The sequence below is a fragment of the Natator depressus genome, chromosome 5 (assembly GCF_965152275.1).
Source record: "Natator depressus isolate rNatDep1 chromosome 5, rNatDep2.hap1, whole genome shotgun sequence".
Classification (NCBI taxonomy): domain Eukaryota; kingdom Metazoa; phylum Chordata; order Testudines; family Cheloniidae; genus Natator; species Natator depressus.
In genome coordinates, this window is record NC_134238.1 from 111495942 (window position 1) to 111518167 (window position 22226).

General features: G+C 40.9%; 1 protein-coding gene across 1 annotated transcript in view; it reads left to right on the forward strand.

The window, feature by feature from the left end:
* MTAP (methylthioadenosine phosphorylase) overlaps window positions 1-22226 on the forward strand; it is a 56860-nt gene that overhangs the window by 8086 nt on the left and 26548 nt on the right. The window contains exons 2-4 of the mRNA XM_074953464.1: window positions 3411-3497; window positions 10990-11048; window positions 17078-17245. Coding sequence (XP_074809565.1) covers window positions 3411-3497; window positions 10990-11048; window positions 17078-17245 — 314 coding nt within the window. The remainder of the gene's footprint in view (window positions 1-3410; window positions 3498-10989; window positions 11049-17077; window positions 17246-22226) is intronic.

The following is a 22226-nucleotide window of genomic DNA, read 5'->3' on the forward strand; positions in this document are numbered from 1 at the left end:
GTCCAACCCTAACCTCCCTTACTGTAATGTAAATCCATGATTTCTTGCCCTGTCCTCAGAGGTTAGGAGAAAATTTATTTTTTTTCTCCTTCTAACAACCTTTTTGTATTTGAAAACTTTTAAGTTCCCCCTTCTGTCTTCTCTTCTGCAGACTAGATAAACCCAATTTTAAAAAATTTTCCTCACAAATCACGTTTTCTACACCTCTTTCCTGAAATGTGGCATCCAGAACTAGACAGTCCTCCGTATGAGGCCTTATCAGTGTAGAGTAAAGTGGAAGAATTACTTCTAATGTTCTGCTTACAACGGTCCTGCTAATACATCCCAGAATTATGTTTGCTTTTTTTGCAACAGTGTTACACTGTTGACTCACATTTAGCTTTGAAATCCACTCTCATCTCCCTCCCCTCTCCCCCCCCAAGATTCCTGTCCGCAGTACTCCTTCCTAGGCAGTTATATCCCATTTTGTGTATGCAATTGATTGTTCCTTCCTAAGTGGAGTACTTGACATTTGTCCTTATTGAATTTCATCCTGTTTACTTCAGACCATTTCTCTAGTTTGTCTGGATGATTTTGAATTTTAACCCTATCCTCCAAAGCACTTGCAACCCCTCCAAGCTTGGAATCATCTGCAACCTTTAGAAGTGTACTCTCTATGCCATTATCTAAATCATTGATGAAGATATTTAAAAGAACCAGACCCAGAACTGATCCCTGCAGGACCCCACTCATTATGTCCTTCCAGCATGACTGTGAACCACTGATAACGACTCTCTGGGAATGGTTTTCCAACCAGTTATGCACCCATCTTATAGTAGCTCCATCTAGGTTGCATTTTCCTAGTTTCTTTATGAGATCATGCAAGACAGTATCAAAAGCCTTACTAAAGTCAAGATATACCACATCTACCACTTCCCTCCTATCCACAAGTATTGTTACTCTGGTAAAAGAAAGCTGTTAGGTTAGTTTGACAGGATTTGTTCTTGACAAATCCATGCTGACTGTTATTTATCATGTTGTTATCTTCTAGTTGTTTGCAAATTGATTGCTTGATTATTTGCTCCATTATTTTTCCAGGTACTGAAGTTAAGCTGACTGGTCTGAAATGCCCCGGGTTATCCTTATTCCCCTTTTTGTAGTTTGGCACTATATATGACATTTCTCAGTCTTCTGGAATCTCTCCCATCTTCCATGAGTTTTTGAAGATAATTGTTAAAGGGTCAGATAACTCCTCAGTCAGCTCCTTGAATATTCTAGTATGTATTTCATCAGACCCTGGTGACTTGAAGATGTCTAACTTGTCTACGTAATTTTTAACTTGTTCTTTCCCTATTTTAGCCTCTTCTGATCCTACCTCGTTTTCAGTGGCATTCACTACGTTAGCCATCCAATCACCACCAACCTTTCTGGTGAAACCCAAAACAAAGAAGTCATTAAGCACCCTGCCATTTCCACATTTTCTATTGTTATTTTTTCCCCCTCATTGAATAACGGGCCTACCCTGAACTTGGTCTTCCTCTTGCTTCTAATGTATTTGTAGAATGTTTTCGTGTTACCTTTTATGTCTCTAGCTAGTCTGGTCTCATTTTGTGCCTTGGCCTTTCTAATTTTGTCCCTACATCCTTGTGGTGTTTGTGTATATTCATCCTTTATAATTTGACCTAGATTCCACGTTTTATAGGACTCTTTTTTGATTTTTTTAGATAATTGAAGATCTCCTGGTTAAGCAAGGGTGGTCTCTTGCCATACTTCCTATCTTTCCTATGCATATTGCAGGCAAGCAAGGAAGGCTTCTTTGGTTGACAGCCTCCATCCTGTTCGCTCAATGTGAACGTCTTACACAATTTAACCTGAGATAAAATGGTGTGAGGCACTGTGTAGGTTTGGGTAACTGAGTGCTTGGCTGAACTGGGGCTCTAGTCAGCCAAATATGTTTTTTCAAGGAGGCTACATGGCCTGAAAGTTAGTAGCTTCTCAGCTAGTAGCTTTGTGTCAGACAAATCTAACTAGTTGCCAACACACTTTCCTTTTTGTCTCTTCCCCATGCATCTAGAAGCAACTGCTATTGGGAGAGGAAGAAACTTAAGAGCCATACCTTAATGGCAATCAGGGTTAATTATATCAATTCAGGTGTTGCATTTCTGGGGACCATTATGTCCCTGGTGACCAGAGCTACTGAGGGCTTGGCTATGCTTGCAAGTTAGAGCGCATTAAAACAGCCCTGGGTGCCCTAGCTCACTACTCGTCCACACTGGCAAGGCATGTAGAGCGCTCTGACTCCACGGCTAGAGCGCTTCTGGTACTCCACCTCGGCGAGAAGATTAACGCTTGTTGCACCTTGGCTGAAACGCCCGGGTGTCAGTGTGAATGAGGTGTTGCATTACTGCACTCTGATCAGCCTCTGGAAACGTCCCATAGTCTCCTTAAGTCAAATGGCCACTCTTGTCATTGTTTTGGAATCGCTGCAAGAATGCGGATATGCCCTTTGAAAGCTCTGTTTCTGACATCCGGCATGCTTATCTGCTCTGGGACAAAGCAACCATTAGCGTGGACTTCTGTGTGAGGCGGGGGGTGGGGGGGTGTCTGCTGTTGTCTGACCTTACAAGACAGCATGCTGACATGCTCTCAGCCCTCCCAAAAACCCACTCTCTCTCCCCCCACATACACACAACACACTCCCTGTCACACTCCACCACCACCTCCCATTTGAAAAGCACATTGCAGCCACTTGCATGCTGGGATAGCTACCACAATGCACTGCTCTCTGTGGCTGTTGCAAGAGCTGCTAATGTGGCCACGCCAGTGTGCTTGTAGCTGTCATTGTGGACAGATTGCAGCGCTTTCCCTACTGCGCTCTGCGAAGCCTGGTTTAACTCAAAGCGCTCTACATCTGCAAGTGTAGCCATGCCCTCAGTCTTTGTCCTTGTTCTTCCCATTGCAGAAAAGGTGTACAACAATCTCGTATGAATACTATTTGTGTTACAGCCTTGATTACAGCATAAGTTGTGCTGATCTCTTTGGCATCAGTTATCAAGTTTGCCAGTTAACACCCATGTTTACTTTCACATTGGGGATAAATGATTAATCAGTGGCTCGCTCTTTGTGCAGTTTGATAACTTCTAAATTTGGTGTCTGTTTGAACTGGGGAATGGTAGTCAAGCCTTTGTACTTGGGGAAAATTAGATGAAATATGGCCTAAAGTGACATGCTACAAGTCTTCATGAGAAACCTGAGCTGTAGCTATAATGATTGGTGCTTTTTGGATCCTTGGTTCTGGGCCCATCTCAAGCAGAGATGAGTCAGAAAATAAACTGGGTAGCTGGCTAGAAATCCAGGGTTAGTGTCACTGTCAGATTTAACATGCAGTGTAATCTCTAGAGCTCTAATACTTATTTTTGTTTGTTTGTGAGATTGGAATTATTGGTGGAACTGGCCTGGACGATCCTGACATCTTGGAAGGAAGAACAGAAAAATATGTGGATACTCCTTATGGCAAGGTCTGTATAATATTTTTCTTATGGCTTGCTAAGATGCTTTTTTTTTTTTTTTTTTTTTTTTAAGAGTCTTTTACTTGTGTGCTTTATGGTAAGTTTTTCAGCCTAGGAGGTACAAAGTAGACAATGCTCACAATAGAGTGCTGAGTGTTGGTCAGTGTAATAGAGTTCCTGAAGGTCAGGTGGCAGTGCGCCCAGCATCCAGCCTCGCCCTGCCCAGGACAGCTTTTCAGTCTAGTTCCTCACCTGTATGTGGACTTAGCATCATCTTGTGTTTTCAGTGTCCTTGCCCTCTCCTTACCATGAGGCTTATGCCCCATCTGCAAGAGAAGAAGTTGGTAGGGCAGCCTGTGCCTTCCCACTCCATCGGGCTCCAGCCCAGGCCCTATAAGAGTCAATTAGGATCTGGCATCTTGGAGTCTCTTCGGAGTTACCCTTCCTGGGTCCCTCCATCTCTCCCAACAGCTCCAAGTACAACGTAAGATGTCAGTAGAAAAGGCAGCTAAACCTTCAGCCCCAACTGGGCACAGCATACAGTCCTCTTCCTCACAGGAAGGCTTCTTCGGCACCCTTCTCCAGGAGACCCCAAGGTAGGTGTGTCTTCCTCCCCACCTCCCCCTTCTGAGCTGAGTTGCTCCCTTTTAAGCCTGTTCTGCAGTTGGAGGATGCTCTGCAGGTTTGGGGAGGTGGGGATACCTGGGCCCAGTGTGGGGTTTGTACACTGTATCACAGTCAGCTTATAACGACTGCGAGAAGCAAGGTGTTATAATGACAACCAAGTGTGGAAGAGAATACACCCCATTCTCCCCCACATCCACTGTTCTTTAAATATGATGAGGTAAGAAGCACAATGGAGAATTCTCAACCCAGGGTTGGGATATGGTGGTTTGCAACTTTCCAATTCTGGGCTGCTCCATAGCCTCTGGCATAATTTAGACAGCCCTGTGGGCCTTTCTAAATTAGAGCCGCCTTCCCTGGCAGACTCTGGGCCCCAGCACTACTTAGGATCTCTGCAGTATTACTTGCTGTGACCCCACCCTGGTACTCCCCCTACACCAAGATTTACAAGGGGATCCTTGTGAGGCAGCCTTATGACTGTCTTTTGCTGGTCCTGTGCAGGGAGGAATTCCCTACCAGCCAGATTCTGGGCTTTCAGAGGCTTTATGTTACTCCATCCCTTTTACCAAGCAAAAGTGGCTGGAGCTAAGGTGAGACTCTCACCCTATGTCTGTCTGTTTAGCCAACTGTTTATACCTATAGTGCCAGCACATAGTAAGAGACAGTCCCTGCCCCAGAGAGCTTGTAATTTAAATAGACCAGGCAGACAAAGGATGGAAGAAAAGGAGTGTTGTTATTCCCATTTTACTGGTGGGGAACTGAGGCAGAGAGCATAAGTGACTTTCCGTAGGTAGTGTATAATAAAACTGGAAATTAAACGCAAATCTTCCATAATATCTGCAGAACAGGAGACTGAGCACTGTTCAGAACAACCATCCATGTGATATTTTGCTGTATGTTTACCATCTTCTACCAGTGCAGTTCATAAGACATATGATACGTGGCAATAACAGTTATTTTATGGGGAGGAACCTGTGTGGAAACCTAAACCTGTATATCTTTTTCATGGGGTTCAACACTACCCTGTAGGGTCCAAGATCTGGAAGGAGAACTCTACCTCCAACAAAAATGGTGTTGGGGAAGACTTTGTGAGTGTAAGGGTCACGGGGGGAGAATGGAGTAAATGTGGACTCTGGCAATTGGCCATGGTGGGGAGGTAATAAGGTAGGGGGAAAGCTGAATTAGAGGAAGATATTTGAATTTCCAACCACCCTGTAAAATCTGCAAGAGTACTGGGGAGAGGATGAAGGGGACTTATTCACTTGCATCCCTCCGTCTTCCCCACCCTGCTCCCAAAACTAAAACAAGCGTCTCATATAGAACAGAGATCCTTTCACCTCTAAGATGCTGTCTTGAATCCAGGCTAGAACAGCAAAAACAAAATGGTTGCCATCTGACATTTCCCCTATATGAGATTAGCTGCTGGTTTTAGTAATGTTCTCAGTGGAAATTGTGCATATTGGAAAATTGCCATTGCAATTGACACCTTTTTATTGGCAGTCTCAGTATATAATTCTGGGGCTTTATGTACATGGAAGATTTAACTGTCCTCTTGCCCTTGGAAAGGTCTCTTCAGACCACAGTTTGGAGTAAATTGGTGGGACAATGTGGGGAAGTTTTCATTATTATTAAATGTGCATGTTGATGTTTTCTCACAAGCACGTAGAAGGAAATTGTGCCATAGTGAGGGAAATTGAGAATTGGACTGATTGGCCTTGCAACTTTGAAATCTGACCCAGTGCACTACTGCTATGCCATCACAGGGATCCCTGCATTTCCCCCATCAAACCTCAGACTGCAAAGTATACCAAAATATGATGATGTGGAAAAATGTCTCATAGCATCTAGATTGAGGCCACCAAAATAATTTTATTTATAATTCCAAATACACTTGAATCTACACTTTGCAATGTGAAAGAGCTAATGCATCAATCTACTGTTCTGTTCTCTGATTTTTCTTCTGATATGAGGTATTCAATTTCAGTAGATCTTATTAACTGTGGCTTTAAACACACACATTATTTTACTATCCTGCAGCATTAGCTCTGAGCTATGTTATGGATGATTTTAAGGTACACAGCAAATTTGCTGCGATACTTCATAAATTGAAAAACACTAGCTGTGTAGTGAATTGTGTTATGGAATGTTGTAAGAACAAAATAGCTTGGTAACTAGATGATAAGGGTTTTCTCTATCCTGATGCCTAAGGAAACTTTGCTCTCCCAAAGCCACATCTGGCTCAGAACAGTGAGTAAGCATTTGGTAAAGGATATAGCAAGGTTAATGAGATGTTTCAAATGTCAGTAGGTTAAAATTAAATAGGGACTTTCTAAAAAATCAGGATATGATAAATCCTCTGGACAATTCCCTTTTTCTAAAGGCATTGTGATTCCATTTCTGGCAGACTTTAAAGCATGATACATAGTCCAATAAAATACAGCACTTGAAGAGACCATGTAATGAGAATAAAACAGCAGATATAAAATCAGATGACAACTGAGATATTGTACTTAGCATTAAACTACAAATAGTGTTCCTATGGGAACTATTAGACATCATAGCATTTCTAAAATTGCATGGGTGGATATTTTTAAACATTGGGAAGATAGTTAATAAATTAGTAATTATGATCAAGAAAGAAGTAAAATTAAAAGATTTTGTAAATTTCTATTTTGGTTCTAAGACCCAGGATAACAGTGGAATGACTGGCACTGAAGAAGGTGGCTTAAACTTTGGTGCACAGCTTCATTTCCACTAATTTAGGGCCTGGTTTTCAGAATCTCGGAGGAGTTGCCATTCTAATTTTTTGTCAACAGGAGACGCAGAAGCTCAACATCTCTGAAAATGAGGCCCTAAACCAGAGATGGGCCAACTAGGCCCACGGGCCACATCCGGCCTGCGGGACCCTCCTGCCTGGCCCCTGAGCTCCTGGCCCTGGAGGCTGTTCCCCGGCCCCTCCCCTGCTGTTCCCCCTCCCCCGCAGCCTCAGCGCACCGCGCCACTGGCGCAATGCTCTGGGCGGCCGGGCAGCGCAGTTTCAGAGCCGCCGCCAGCCACCAGTGCTCCAGGCAGTGCGGTAAGGGGTGTTGGATAGAGGGCAGGGGAGTTGGGGGGGTGGTCAGAGGGCGGGGAACAGGGGGGTTGAATGGGGACAAGGGTCCTGGGGGGGGGAGGGGGGAATTGGATGGGGCATTGGGGGGCAGGGAGAAGGGGTGGTTGGATGGGGCAAGGGTCCCGGGGGGCAAGTCAGGAATGAGTGGGGGGGCAGTCAGGGGTAGGGGGTGGTCAGGGAACAGGGGGTGGTGGATGGGGCTGGAGTCCCGGGGGGGGCCGTCAGGGGACGGGGGGTTGGATGGGCAGGAGTCCTGGGGGGGGGCCATCAGAGAGCGAGAAGCGGGGGAGGTCAGATAGGAGGTGGGGGCCGGGCCATGCCTGGCTCTTTGGGGGGACGCAGCCTCCCCTAACCGGCCCTCCATACAATTTTGGAAACCCGATGTGGCCCTCAGGCCAAAAAGTTTGCCCGCCCTAAACCTTTTAGTAAGGTAACAGGTTTGAGGATGGCAGAGTTAGTGGAAGTACCATCAACTTATTAGGGTATATGGCTCTATTTAAGCAATGGTATTTCCCAGTGATGGAGATGATACCACTGTGGGGTAAGGTTGGGAATAGGTAGGCGGCAAGGGGAGGGACTTTTCCATTTGATATCCTGAGGCTTCGAGCTAGGTGAGAAATGGCTTTCATGAAAAGTTTGAAGATTTCAAAAACAACAAAAAATCTTGTTGTGTATCAGGATAATAAAACCCTAAAACTTTTCTAGTTTTTCATGGAAACTTGTGAGACAGGCACCTTGCCACCTCACAATAGCCTGCTGGTTAGGGCACTCAGCTGGGACATGGGAGACCCAGGTTCAAGTCCCTGGTTTCCCACATCCCACATGGGGCTGTGAAGTCAGAGTCTCTCTCTTTCTCTGGTTTTGACCAGAAACTCCATCCTGGACCTGAGAAACCTTCCCAATGAAAATTTCATCAGAATCGACCCTTTCCACTCTAAAGTTTCGGTTTCAACAAATGGACGTTTTCTGATGAAAACCCATTTTGTTGAACAATTCCTGACCCACTGTATTTGTGGGCCCTCTAGAACACTAACAAGTAGGCTGCTGCCTAGGGCCCTTTTCTTCTCCCTCCTCCCAAGCTTTTAGGATGTTAGATGCTGAGGTGCAGTCTCTTCACTTTTTATCCAGAAAGCATGTTATCAGCATAAATGAAGGTAATGCACCATGAGTCCCTCTTAATGTCATTTTCAAAATTAGTGGCTGACGTTTTGTAGCACTGATTATGGGTATATAGAGCAAGGGAGATGCTTTACAGCCTTACAAACCGATTAAAAAAATTAATCGTGCTGTTAAACAATAATAGAATACCATTTATTTAAATATTTTTGGATGTTTTCTTCATTTTCAAATATATTTATTTCAAGTGCAACACAATACAAAGTGTACAGTGTTCACTTTATAGTTATTTTTATTACAAATATTTGCACTGTAAAAATGATAAAAGAAATAGTATTTTTCAATTCACCTAATACAAGTACAGTAGTGCAGTCTCTTTATCATGAAAGTTGAACTTACAAATGTAGAATTGTGTACAAAAAATAACTGCATTCAAAAATAAAACAATGTAAAACTTTAGAGCCTACAAGTCCACTCAGTCCTACATCAGCCAATTGCTCAGACAAACAAGTTTGTTTACGTTTACGGGAGATAATGCTGTCCACTTCTTAATTACAATGTCACCAAAAAGTGAGAACAGGCGTTCGCATGGCATTGTTGTTTTTTGGTGATTTGGGGTCTGTAGTTTCCTCATCTGAGTGTTCTTTTAAAACTTCTGAATGGTAAGTGTATCTAGCCCCCCCTCACACTACACTTCTAAACTCCCTCGCAAAACTCTCCTGTTCTCTAGCGCCTAGGGTGACCAGACAGCAAATGTGAAAAATCGGGACGGGGTGGGGGGTAATGGGAGCCTATATAAGAAAAAGACCCCAAAATCGGGACTGTCCCTATAAAATCGGGACATCTGGTCACCCTACTAGCGCCTCTGGTCACGTAGGAGCGGGCTTTTTAAAGCCCTGGTCTTCCTGAGTAGCCTTGCCCCCTGGTTAAGGGCTGATGGGTGCTAAAGGGATTAGGTATCAAAGCCTCTTTAAGACGCTCTTAGCCTTGTCTAGCAGGCCATTAGACTCAGCACACGGTCCCCCAAACAAACAGACCACACAGTATATTTCAGTTAAGCAGCAAGCACATCACAAACACAGACATTACAGACAACAAACTTACCCCAAGGGTCACGTAACTGCCCCTCCTTCACCTGGAGAACTCTCTCGCAAAACTCTCCTGTTAGCCACTCCTGTTTGCTACCTTCCTTTTATTTACACACATGCCACACCACATCACACCCCTCCCTGCTTGTTATTTTCTCCCTCCACTCCGCCAGAGCCCCCCCGTGCACTCCAGCCAGAATCCATACCTTTAGTTTAACCTCCTTAGACCTGGGTAGGAAACTGTTTTCCTGTATCATGATATTTTCATGATTTCAAAAAATGTTACTGTTCTGCATCAGGATGAAACTGAGATCTCTCGCAGTTTTTAACAAAAAACAAACCCCCCAAAATAACACAACAGAGAGAGATCCCTGACTTCAGAATACATAATAGCCTGATGGTCAGGGCACTTGTCTAAATCAGGCAGACCACAGATTTGAACCTAGGTCACTCATATTCTAAACGAGTGCCTTGACCATCACGCTATTGTGAGGTGGGTCTGTCTCTGCTTTTGACTAGAAATGCCATTCTGGGTCTGAGAAAGCAAATAGGTTCTCACAGAATTTTGGTTTCAACAAATTGGCATTTTCCGACAATAAACTATTTTAATGAAAAATTCCTGGCCAGCTGTAAACCTCATGTCCTGTAGCCCTTCCACCCAGGTCCCTTCTCTTCTTATTTTTCCCAGGCAGATCTCCACCAGCCAAATTCAAAACTTGTTTTAAAATGAGTCTGTAAATACTTAAGACTATTAAGACCAAACATCTTTTCTTCTAAGAAGGTTGTATATGATGAACCAGTAAAATATGGGAGTCACTGATCTACAGTATTTCAACACTGCCTGAATGGTCAGTTTTTGCAAAACTCTCTCTAATAGTGCTGTAAGAAAAGAAAGTGTTATTTATAATGTTACTTGTATATCTTCTGTGTATATTTTTAATCATGTATCAAATTAACAAGTTTCCTGTGAACTCATCTGCTAATACCTTTTTTAAAATGCAGATGATCAGTTAACAAAATAATTAGCATTTCCAATTAAGGGGTGACACCTGTATTACATAGAATGCTATGAAAAAACAAAAGTTACCATGGATGCAATTACTTTTAAAGGTAACCTTAGTGTATTGGGTTTTTTAATGTTTATCATAGAAATTGAGGGCTGAAAGGGACGTTACAGATTCATCTAGTCCAACTCCCTGTGCTGTCGCAGGGTTAAGTATACCTTTATAGATGTTTGTCTAACCTGTTCTTTTGTAACATGTTTGAACAGCTGTGTGAAATATGTGGTTGGACTTCAAATGTTAGTGATGGTATTAATACACTGAAACCATGTGATTGCAAAATATGCCCTTCCAGTTCTAGTTTTTAGTCATCTGTTTTAGTCTTCTGGCTTTAGTAATCGGTCACATTAAATTGCAGTTATTTATGGCTGAAGAAAATGTGACGTTACAGCAGTAAACTTTTATTTCTTTTCATAGTGATATTGATCAGCATAAATATCGGTAGATGTTTCTGATCTCGCTGGCATACTGTGACTGTTCCTTGTTTTGTTTTTTTGCAGCCGTCGGATGCTTTGATATTGGGAAAGATAAAAAATGTTGACTGTGTGCTTCTAGCAAGGTAAAGAGCTCTTCAAAGGATTTTTGTGTTCCTCATGTCTTAAATAAAGTGGTTTGTCGAAGACGTTTCCTTTTTCTGTCTGTGTCAGATGGACTAACTGCTTCTTATGACTAGCAAATTTAGGTCTGATCCTGCAAATGGCAAAACTTCCATTGACTTCAGTTGGGAGAAGAATTAGGAGCTTAAAGTTGGTCTGTATGACATAATTTTGTCCTTTATAGAGCAGTTCAGGCATCTGGAACTCTTGTAAAACACTATCCATTCACAAACCCTTGCTCAATTTCAGCCTCCACTGGTTCAACAGAACTTTGTTTTAGTGCTACACTGGACCCTCGCTAGAACGTGGGGTTCGGGATCCATGCGCGGTACCACATTAACGCGGGGATCGCATTAGACCGGGGGCTACGTTACCATGGATCCCAATTTAAATATTTAAATTTGGGATCCATCGCCGCGACTGCCCTGTATGCGAATCCGTGCTATAGCAATGCGCTCTCTATCGAGGGTCCGCTGTATTAGAGACTAGAACTTTATGTAAGAGGTACAGCTGTTCTGATTCAACTAGTCCTTCCGGGCATAATTGATCCTACAGTGATCCAATCCACCTTTCAGTGACAAAGGCATTGTACTCTTTCAGATTTAAAATGAAAGCAGATGCAGTAAAAGAATCTGCTTTGTGGTGTTGTCCAGTAGAGAGAAAATACCATAGAAATGTAGTGTGCCTTTCACTTGTAGCCAAAAAAGGTTTATAACCACCTGTTCAGACACTCATAGCTTTCGCCAGATCATTTCTGGGGTCCTTTGTAAGGCTGGAAATAGGTCTAAAGGTGGTAGGGGTGGAAATTTGAGGAAATGTTATCCAGCCACGTTTGAGCTTAGTAAGGACTCTTCCTAGGTTTTTGGAATTTTTTAAATCTAATTGCATCTAGTCATGATGACAGCTAACCTGGGTGAAGGTTGAAACTTTGCATGTAAATGGTTCTTAAGGAGTTGTGCCCTTGCTACTTGGGGGGGGGGAGGGGGGGGCATGTGGTTAATTTTTAGACGTTGGAAAGGAAAAATCACTCCTGTGCATGTTTAATGAGCATCTAAACAGTTCCTGTAGCTTCATGAAGCATTTCCCCCTGCCATCTGTGATGTTTTACAAAGGATGTTTGGGGTACTGCACATGTTCTGCCCTGACTGACAAGAAAAAGTGCAGCTGCTGGAGACATTTGCTTGAAGGAAAATGTAAATGTGTCACTGTGGTTTCATCGGCAAAATCATCCGGTCTAATCCCCTCCACATAAAAAAAGAAAAGGGAAACAAAAAAGGAAAATACAGCCTTAAAGATGACTTGCAAAAGTGAGGGGTAGGAAGAAGGGGCTTGTTCCCTCTTTTCCCCCAAAAAATTGGCAGACTTTTTTCTGTTTCCTTTTTAAGTTAGAAATCTAGATATTGTTTACTCTGAAAGACACTCCAGCACCTGTAGAACTAGTGCAGTTATGCCATCACAAGGAACTGAAGGCCGAACAATTATGAGAGGAAAGGATTTTTAGCCAGACTATTGGAATTTTGTTTGGTTGTTTTTTTGTTGTTGTTAATGCCTCTTTAGCTCCAGTGAATGCTTGGTTGAAAAGATGACTTTGTTAAAGAGATAGGGAGAGCTGGGATGTGTTTGTGTGTGCTGAAACTTTAGTGATAGAGAGAGAGCTCACAATATACGTCTTTGAGACCTCCAAGAGATCCTCCAGCAAATCTAGAGAAAATTGGATTTTGCATTCTGGATACAGCCAAGGTTTAATTTTTTGTAGGGCTGTCAAGCGATTAAACAAAATTAATCATGATTAATTGTGCAATTTAAAAAATTAATCGCACTGTTAAACAATGATACAGTACTATTTATTTAAATACTTTTGGTGTTTTTTACATTTTCAAATATATTGATTTAAATTACAACACAGAATACAAAGTGTACTGTGCTCACTTTATATTTATTTTTTATTACAAATATTTGAACTGTAAAAAACAAAAGAAATAATATTTTTCAGTTCCCCTAATACAAGTACAGTAGTGCAGTCTCTTTATCATGAAAGTTGAACTTACAAATGTAGAATTTTGTACAAAGAAAACCCCTCCATTCAAAAATAAAACAGTGTAAAACTTTAGAGCCTACAAGTCCAATCAGTCCTACTTCTTGTTCAGCCAATCGCTCAGACAAACATGTTTGTTTACATTTGCAGAAGATAATGCTGCCTGCTTCTTGTTTACAATGGCTCCTGAAAGTGAGAACAGGCTTTTGCATGGCACTGTTGTAGCCGGAGTCACAAGATATTTACATGCCAGATGCGCTAAAGATTCATATGTCCCTTGATGCTCAACCAGCATTCCAGAGGACATGCGTCCATGCGGATGATGGGTTCTGCTCGATAAGGATCCAGAGCAGTGCAGACCGATGTATGTTCACTTTCATCATCTGAGTCAGATGCCACCAGCGGAAGGTTGATTTTCTTTTTTGGTGGTTTGGGTTCTGTAGTTTCTGCATCAGAGTGTTGCTCTTCGAAGACTTCTGAAAGCATGCTCCATACCTCATCCCTCTCAGATTTTGGAAGGCACTTCAGATTCTTAAACCTTGGGTTGACTGCTGTAGCTATCTTTAGAAATTTCACATTGGTGTCGTATTTGCATTTTGTCAAATTTACAGTGAAAGTGTTCTTAAAATGAACAACATGTGCTGGGTCATCATCCGAGACTGCTATAGCATGAAATATATGCAGAATGCAGATAATGCAGAGCCGGAGACATACAATTCTCCCCCAAGGAGTTCAGTCAGAAATTTAATTAACACATTATATTTTTAACGAGCGTCATCAGCATGGAAGCATGTCCTCTAGAACGATGGCTGAAGCATGAAAAGGCATATGAATCTTTAGTACATCTGACATGTAAATATCTTGCGACGCCAGCTACAACAATGCCCTGCGAACGCCTCTTCTCACTTTTTGGTGACATTATAATTAAGAAGTGGACAGCATTTTCTCCCATAAATCTAAACAAACTTGTTTGTCTTAGCAATTGGCTGAACAAAAAGTAGGACTGAGTAGACTTGTAGGCTCTAAAGTTTTACATTGTTTTGTTTTTGAGTGCAGGTATGTAACAAAAAAACTACATTTGTGAGTTTCACATTCATGATTAACAGATTGCACTACAGTACTTGTATGAGGTGAATTGAAAAATACAATTTCTTTTGTTTATCATTTTTACAGTGCAAATATTTGTAAACAAAAATAATATAAAGTGAGCAGTGTACACTTTGTATTCTGTGTTGTAATTGAAATTGATATTTGAAAATGTAGAAAAACATCCAAATTTTTTAATAAATTTCAATTGGTATTCTATTGTTTAACAGTGCGATTAATCACGATATTAATTTTTTTAAATCATGATATTAATTTTTTTGAGTTAATCACATGAGTTAACTGTGATTAATCGACAGCCCTAATTTTTTTAATTTAAAAAAGGGGGGAGGGGCAGAAATCTTCCATATTTTCTTGTGCTGCTGTCTTCTTTTCTACTATGGTCTTTTCCTCTAGTAAAGTCACTGTCATGTGGGCAGTAATATGCCCCTTTTATGCACTATATAAAATGCAATCTATTTTACAGTTTCTCTTAAAGGTAGATAGGGTTTGGGTCCTGCTTGGCTTACTCTGGTCTTGACACCTCCTGAGGCTTACATAGTAAAATGTAGGATTTTGGAGTGTTTGCCATCTTCATACTACAGTATCTAGCTTTCTGCTAAGTAAAATCTTTTTTTGTTTTTTCTCTTCCATTTTCTATACAGAATTGAGTTTATAATTTTTGAGGGTGGATATAGCACACCTGCTAATATGTCACTATTTGAGTATGGTGGGTAGATTCTGTGTTTGCCTTAGTTTGCGATTTTATTTTCCTCTTTATTTTCTTCTCTCCAAACTCTATTGTGGCTGGATGCAATTGCTGAGTATGGAAATCGCATCTGGTTGGATCTCTCCAATATTTGTTTCTTTGGGTGCTTTTTGTCTTCTGCTGTGTTTCCATTGGCCTTTTTCCCTTTGGATTCTTTTCATAGTCTTAACTATCTAGTTTATTAAAGATGAGGTCATGAAATATTTTCCAGTAAAAAGGAAAAATGTCCTATTACATAAACACAGAAAACCGAGAGAGACTTGAATTAAAAAAAAAAAAAATCTGTGAATTGGGTGGGGTAGTCACTGTAGTTCTTTCAGAGCTGAAGAATTTGAGGTTAGCCATATTACTTACCATGGCCCTTCATGTGATTACTGATATCCCTGGTTATTTTGGTTAAAATAAGTTATGTGCTGCCCTGTGGGAAGTCTTGCATTATGTCCCAGGATTTTGCCATGCAAGTCCCATTAATATTAGTGGGGGTCGTGTGGCTACCTCCCACATGTTACTTTGAAATATAATACTGTCTAACTGATAGCCTGTTTGTATTACTAGTTTGGGGAGACTTGGGTCCTTTCATTGCACTTATGTTTATGTAACTATTCTTTTTTTCCCCTGCCATCTATGCCTTAGTGTGTTATGCTCCTTTCCCCTTCCCCTGGTCAACAAGAAAATTGTACTCTGAGATACAGACATGCAAACTGGAACTTATAGTGTGTCTAATTATGCTTCTTTGTATATCTTTAAAAGTATACACTAGGATTCCCAAGGACCAAACAACAACAACAAAATATTAGTAGCCTTATCCTGATATTAGGTGTATACCATATTATTTTTGTTCTGCCTCTTTAGACAATGTCAAACACGACTCTCCCATATACCTTGGTCAGTATAGAACTTGATTGTCTGGACTGACGTGGACAGCAGTGTTCAATATCCTTTTTAACGTAGTGTGTTTGACTGACGTGTGGTGGTCTAAAAATGGAGTTTATTACCATTCTGGAGAGGCTGGGTAAGCCATTTTAGACGCTAGTTTATCAAACCTAGATGTAAGATTTTAGTGTAGACCTAGCCCCGGGGTAGTATTGCATCCTCTTCCAAACAAAGAAGGAAAGATTGAATGTCATACAGCTTCCCCACCATGATTTGAAAAGATGAGGGGTGGGGGAAATACCATGTTTGTGCACTTTTTCGAGAGGGATGGGGTGTTAAATCTTCCACTCCCCCTTTAACTTTTTTATCTTACTACTACAGGCTCTGTGAGAGCTGTGGATGGAAGGGTGAGCTGGATACTTTTCTGCCCATTTTATCATTAGACATTGCTGGTTTTGTTCTGAGTGCAGAATCTTATCTTTACTACTTATCTCTATTTATAATAATGAAGATGTAAGAGGTAAAAGAACCCAGCTTGACTTTCAGATCCCAGATGGTGGTCATAATGCTGACAGAAAAATAACCTTTATATTTATAAAATTAAACACATCTGCTGCTGGAGAGGGATGATAGAATATTACAGTGTCACAGAGCCACTCTTCTTCTGATAACAGCACTGGCACATCATACTAGAAGTAACAATGGGGGCCAAGTAAATGGAACCTACAGACAGAATTTTTGTGTGGGACCTTGTGCAAGTAAATCCATAAATGGATTACAGTACATGGGAAGTTCAGTATTGTCAACCCCTTGTCAACCAAGGGGTTGTCAACCAGTATTATCAACCAAGTATTCAGAAATCATAAGATTTTTAAAAAATAATACATTTTGGGTACTTCATATTTACTTTCTGGGGTTTCCTACCATTAGGGTGCACTCAGGTCATGTTTTCAAGCTTTTCTCTACAACCATGAAAGCTAGAAACTTATTCTTTTTTAAAAAGTGAAAGCTGAAATTCGCACGTTCACATGACTCCAGGAGCTGATACTTTAAGAAATACATCAAATATCCCAAGACTCGTGATAAAATCCTCAGAGTTGGCAACAGTGTAAGTTATAATACAGTTCCATTTGTAGCTTTGCTAGGCAAATTAAATTTCCTGAACTCCTCGTTGGTTGGTTGGTTGTTTAATTTTATTTTATTCATCTCACTTCCCACTTCTGTCTTTGCAGGCATGGGAGACACCATACTATTATGCCAACAAATGTCAACTTCCGTGCCAACATCTGGGCATTGAAAGAAGAGGGTTGTACTCATATTTTAGTAACTACCGCCTGTGGTTCATTAAGAGAAGAAATACAGCCTGGAGATATTGTTATGATCGACCAGTTCATTGACAGGTAAAGGAGCAATGTGATGTGTTTTTGTAAAGTAGAGCCATCCAGTCATATTTGCTTTTAACTTAGATGGTAAATTCATTAGGGCAGGAAATGTCTTTTATTGTGTGTTTGTACAGCGCCTGGCACAATGGGGTCCTGGTCCATGACGGGGGGCTCCTTGGTGCTATGATAATAACAATTAATAAACATTTAAGGCTCACTGGCTTGAAGTCACAGTCTTCAGTATTGGAGCCAAAAAGGGAACATCTTATGAGATGGGGAAAGGCTTTTGACTTCATTTCATGGAGGAAGTCACCTTGATGATTTTATTATTTGTATTATAGTAGCATCGAGAGGCCCCAACAAAACCCCAGTTGTGGGTGCTGTATAAGCACGTAGTGAGAGGCAGCCTATGCCTCAAATATCTTACAGTCTAAGAGACGAGAGAGAAAAGGTTGAAGAACGTGAGGATTATTATGCCCATTTTACAGATGGGGAACTGAGGCACAAAAATACAAAGTGAATTGACTGAGTGAGGATTGGGCACTTAACCAGGATTAGTGCATTCAAGTAGTAGCCCTTGCAAAAGAAGAGTTTTATTAAAGGCATTAAACAACCTGTATTTTTGTTTCAAATGCTGTTGAAGTTTTGTCTTAGGTGGTACACTGTGTACACTAGAAGAAATCCTGAAGCAATGCTTTCATGGCTGTGTAAGTCTAGATATGGACAAGACCCTTTAGAGAATAAGAAAAAATAGGTTTGCTGAATCTACACTGCACTGCACTGTACTGTGATCAACAGTGAAGATCTAAATAACTAGGATTCATTGTCAAGGCTCAGTTCCTGTATCAGATGCGTGGGTTGCAGCAACATGCATTTAAAAACACGAGCTACTGTGGTCATGCACGCAGAAGTAGTTGCTATATAGGAATGGGAAGCACACCTCTGACATGAGAATCTGGCCCTTGTTGCTACCAGATAAAACCACAGCTCTATTCTTCTTCGTCTCCTGGACTTTTAGAAGCATAAACCCAAACATAATGTAATAATGAGTAGATTGTGCTTGTCAGTAGCCTTTTTTTTTTTTTTCCTTTTCTGACTCTTCTTAGTTTTTAACTACTCAGCTTGTAGAAATGAACATATAAGCAGCCTGTGACTTAAACTTCGTTAGTTTATTTTACTAGTGTCTCATGAATTACCAGATGAGATATGTCTGTTTGTATGAAAGGAGACTTTAAATGTTTACCCTTCAGCTCTCGGCCTGTCTGTGCCCAATTACGTGACACTGGCTTTCAAAGTATGTGCCCAAAAATCAGGGACAACACAAACTTATTTAAGGGGAGGAAGTATGCCATTTACAATAATAAACAGTGAGGCTGCACTAGGACTGTGGGCTGCAAGGGTAACTTGTGCTCTGTTATGAGTTGTGGCTTACTTAAGAGGTGCTATTGTGAAACCTTTATTTTCATTTAAAGCCTCCAACTTTGTGCTCCACTGCACCGTGTAAAACTAAAGACTGCTGCCTGACTGAGGGTCTATCACAGGGAGTGATTGTAGCTTTTGTACACATATCCAAGAAAGCTTTGATCTCACTAGCTTGAGTACCACTGTTGATGAAGCTGCGGGCGTCACAGACTTCAGAACGGGCTGTACAAGCCCGCCCAAAACCCTAGGTAATTACTTGGGTGGCTAGCATGTGGTGCAGGCAGTGCTGCTATGTCTTCACTGCTGTTTTTAACCATAGTAACTAGCTGAAAGCTAGCTCAGGCATATCTACATGAACTCCAGTCACACCCTGTGTGAATAATAGAGGATCTTCAAGACAATGGTGAGGGTGTGGTTTTGATCCTTGTGGATGAATGTAGTCAAGTTTTATGCCAAGTGTTTTTTTATAAATGTATGGGAGAATTACACAGTTGGCATCTCAAATGCCAGCCTATCCAATGCTGAATGTATCTACTACAAAGAGTACAAAGCATAAACTATAGAGCTAATCTGCAAGGAAATCAAGTGTTTGGAATAGTGTCTTTTTTTTTTAATCTAAAATAAAGAGTGGGTTTTCTCCCCCACCAATAAAACTAGCCAACTTTTCTACAAGGTGCTGAATGTTGAAGCAGATGTTGTCATCTGAGAGCATTTCAATACAGCCGTTCTTTATAACTTTTTTTCTTTCCTGGGCCTCATTTGTAGGGTTTTTTTCTCATGCTGGATGCTCCATCGTGTGTAAAAGGAGCAATGTTCCAGGCTGTAACAGCTGAAGTTAACCAATCTCTGGTTACCAATCCATGTCTCTCTAACACTAGCCCTGATCTTGAAGAGCAATATCTATATTAGAGATGGGCCCAAATCACAATGTTCTGAACCCAAAGTGCACATAGGTAAATGGATCCAAGGTTTTACTTTGGATATCTACATCTGTTCTAAGAAAAGGAGTACTTGTGGCACCTTAGAGACTAACAAATTTATTTGAGCGTAAGCTTTCATAAGAGCTTACGCTCAAATAAATTTGTTAGTTTCTAAGGTGACACAAGTACTCCTTTTCTTTTTGCGGATACAGACTAACATAGCTGCTACTCTGAAACCTACATCTGTTCTGAGTGCATGTCTGTTAAACATGTGACAACCAAGTTAGTGACAACCAAGTTAGCAGATCTTAGTGAGGCAGAAAAGTAAACAACCAAGGCCATCATTTTCAAATTCAGGTGCCTACATTTAGGCACTCATATCATATTTAGGCACCTAAATAAAAGAGGCCTGATTTTCAGAGGCATTGAGCATCGACGGCTCTTATTAACTTCTGTGAGTGTCATTCACAAGCCTACACAGAAGAGTACATAGTAATTGTGCATATGACCGTGAACTTGCAGCGATAGTAGCTCTAGGAGAGAGCTAGTTCTTTAAGAAAGTCTTTAGGATTATTTTTGGGAGTAGCAGACTTGGCTTATGTTCTTATCTCTAAAAATAAAAGCAAAAGCAATAATAATTTCATCTTTATAAACTGTTTTTAACTTGACAAAGAACTCAGCTTTGTTAAATTATGAATTGGGACAGAAATTAGGCCTGTTTGAATTGTCTATAGAATTCTAAACACTTTAAAAGTGGAAAGAATTTTGGCAAGTTTTTTTTTAGCACTGGGCATCTCTGGAGATAGACTGCCAGTTTTGTCCAACTGCATTGGTTGTGCTCAAGAATAAGGCCTCAAGATTCTGCTTCACTTGTGATGGAAAAAGGGTCCGTTGAGACAAAGCTTGGGATTTTTTAACGTTATCTTGTTCAAGGACAAGCTGGATCTATAAAGTTTGGTTGGTTGACACAAAAGAAAATATGATTGTCTCAATTTCATACATTTCCCCCAATTTTCGCCTCTTCCCTCCCCCGCCCCCCCCAAAAACCCCCATACACACAAACCAATTGTTTTGCATGTTGTACAGTGAGCTCCTCCTTCAAGGGCAAGCAACTTTAGGATTCTGTGTGATGACTTTTGGGTTGTGTAATTCTCACAAGTGGTGAGGCCAGGAATGATTCATTTTGGTCATCTCAAACTGTCACATATTCTATATATGACTTATGCTACAGGAAAGTTATTTTAAGACTGATTTATAGAGTTTTGAATCTTTGAGGGATATTTTGTATCCCTCCATCTGTTAAGCCAGGTGCCTTATTTACTATGACCCACCTGTGCAAGGTTCACTGAGGTTTCTTTATGGCTTTTTCTTCAAGCAAAGACTTGAGAGAGAGAGAGAAAGACATACACACACACACACACACACACACACACATTCTTACTATTTTTTAGTTTATATATATGCATGTTATTTTCTGACAAGTAGCTCATTTGCTTAAAGAAATGTTGGATACTTGAGCATTGTTTATAGTGATTCAGGGGTCAAAGGCAGTGTATTTTCACTATGTATCTATTTTTGTCTCTGACTACATGATCTCATTGACACTATTCAATTAGACACCAGTAGAGGTGTGCTGATGTGTGGATGGATTTTTATTCTTGATGTTGACCAAAAACACTTCCGTGGTGTGTGTAGGAGCCCCTAAAGTTCAGTTTGCTGCAAGATCCTGATTTTACTCTGATATCAATCAGTGGATAATGGTTGTGAAATTATTATTTTCAACAGCAAATGAGGAGTAGTTTATGACATTTTGGGTGCAGTCCAGACTAGTGAAGGGCTGTGTCACCCTGTCCGTGCAACATGGGGTGCCTTATCATGCTTTGCTACTGTAGTTCCCACCTGGGCCACTCACCAATAGTCTAATAGCATGCAGGTCACACCCTGAGAGTCTGTGTATAGCCACAATCCTGGTCCAGCAATTGTGACCTATCAGCAAACACATTTCAGTTAGGATTTTGGCTTCTGTTAATAATTTTGAATATAATGTTGTTGCGTACACTTTACCATGATATTGTTGACCATTGAGTTCTGAGTTTTCAAATGATATCTTACAAGGCATATTTTTTACAAATATTATTGCAGTAGTGTGTAGGGTGTGAGTACAGGAGTGTATTCCGCCACACACATGAAATTCAAGCATCTGCAAAAGAAAAAAATCAGCAGAGATTTGAATTAAGATGGGGAGATGCAGGAAAACTGCTGTAGATAGGAGCTATATAGGAAAAGACTCTTGCAGAAGCAGTACAGTGGTGAGACTGTGCAGCAGAGGGACCAAGTGGAGAGCAGTACAGTCAAGTGATAGGAGCACAGGGACGGAAATAGAGACAAAGGTCAAAGAAAGAGAGTGGAACAAATCCATGAAGTGTTTTAAAAGAAGAAGGGTTGCTAATAACATTTCTGGTTTCCCAAGAATCCTAATGAAGGTGTAGTGTGTACAGTGCTTTGCTTCCCAAAGAGTCCCCTTCATTGCAGACTGCTTCCTTGATTACCCATTCCAGTTTCTAACAAAAACCTGAGAATGTTTTGGGGGATTAAAAAACAGTGTATTTATACCTTTTTGCAAATATGTGAATTTAATGCCAACGTTTTGTAAACGT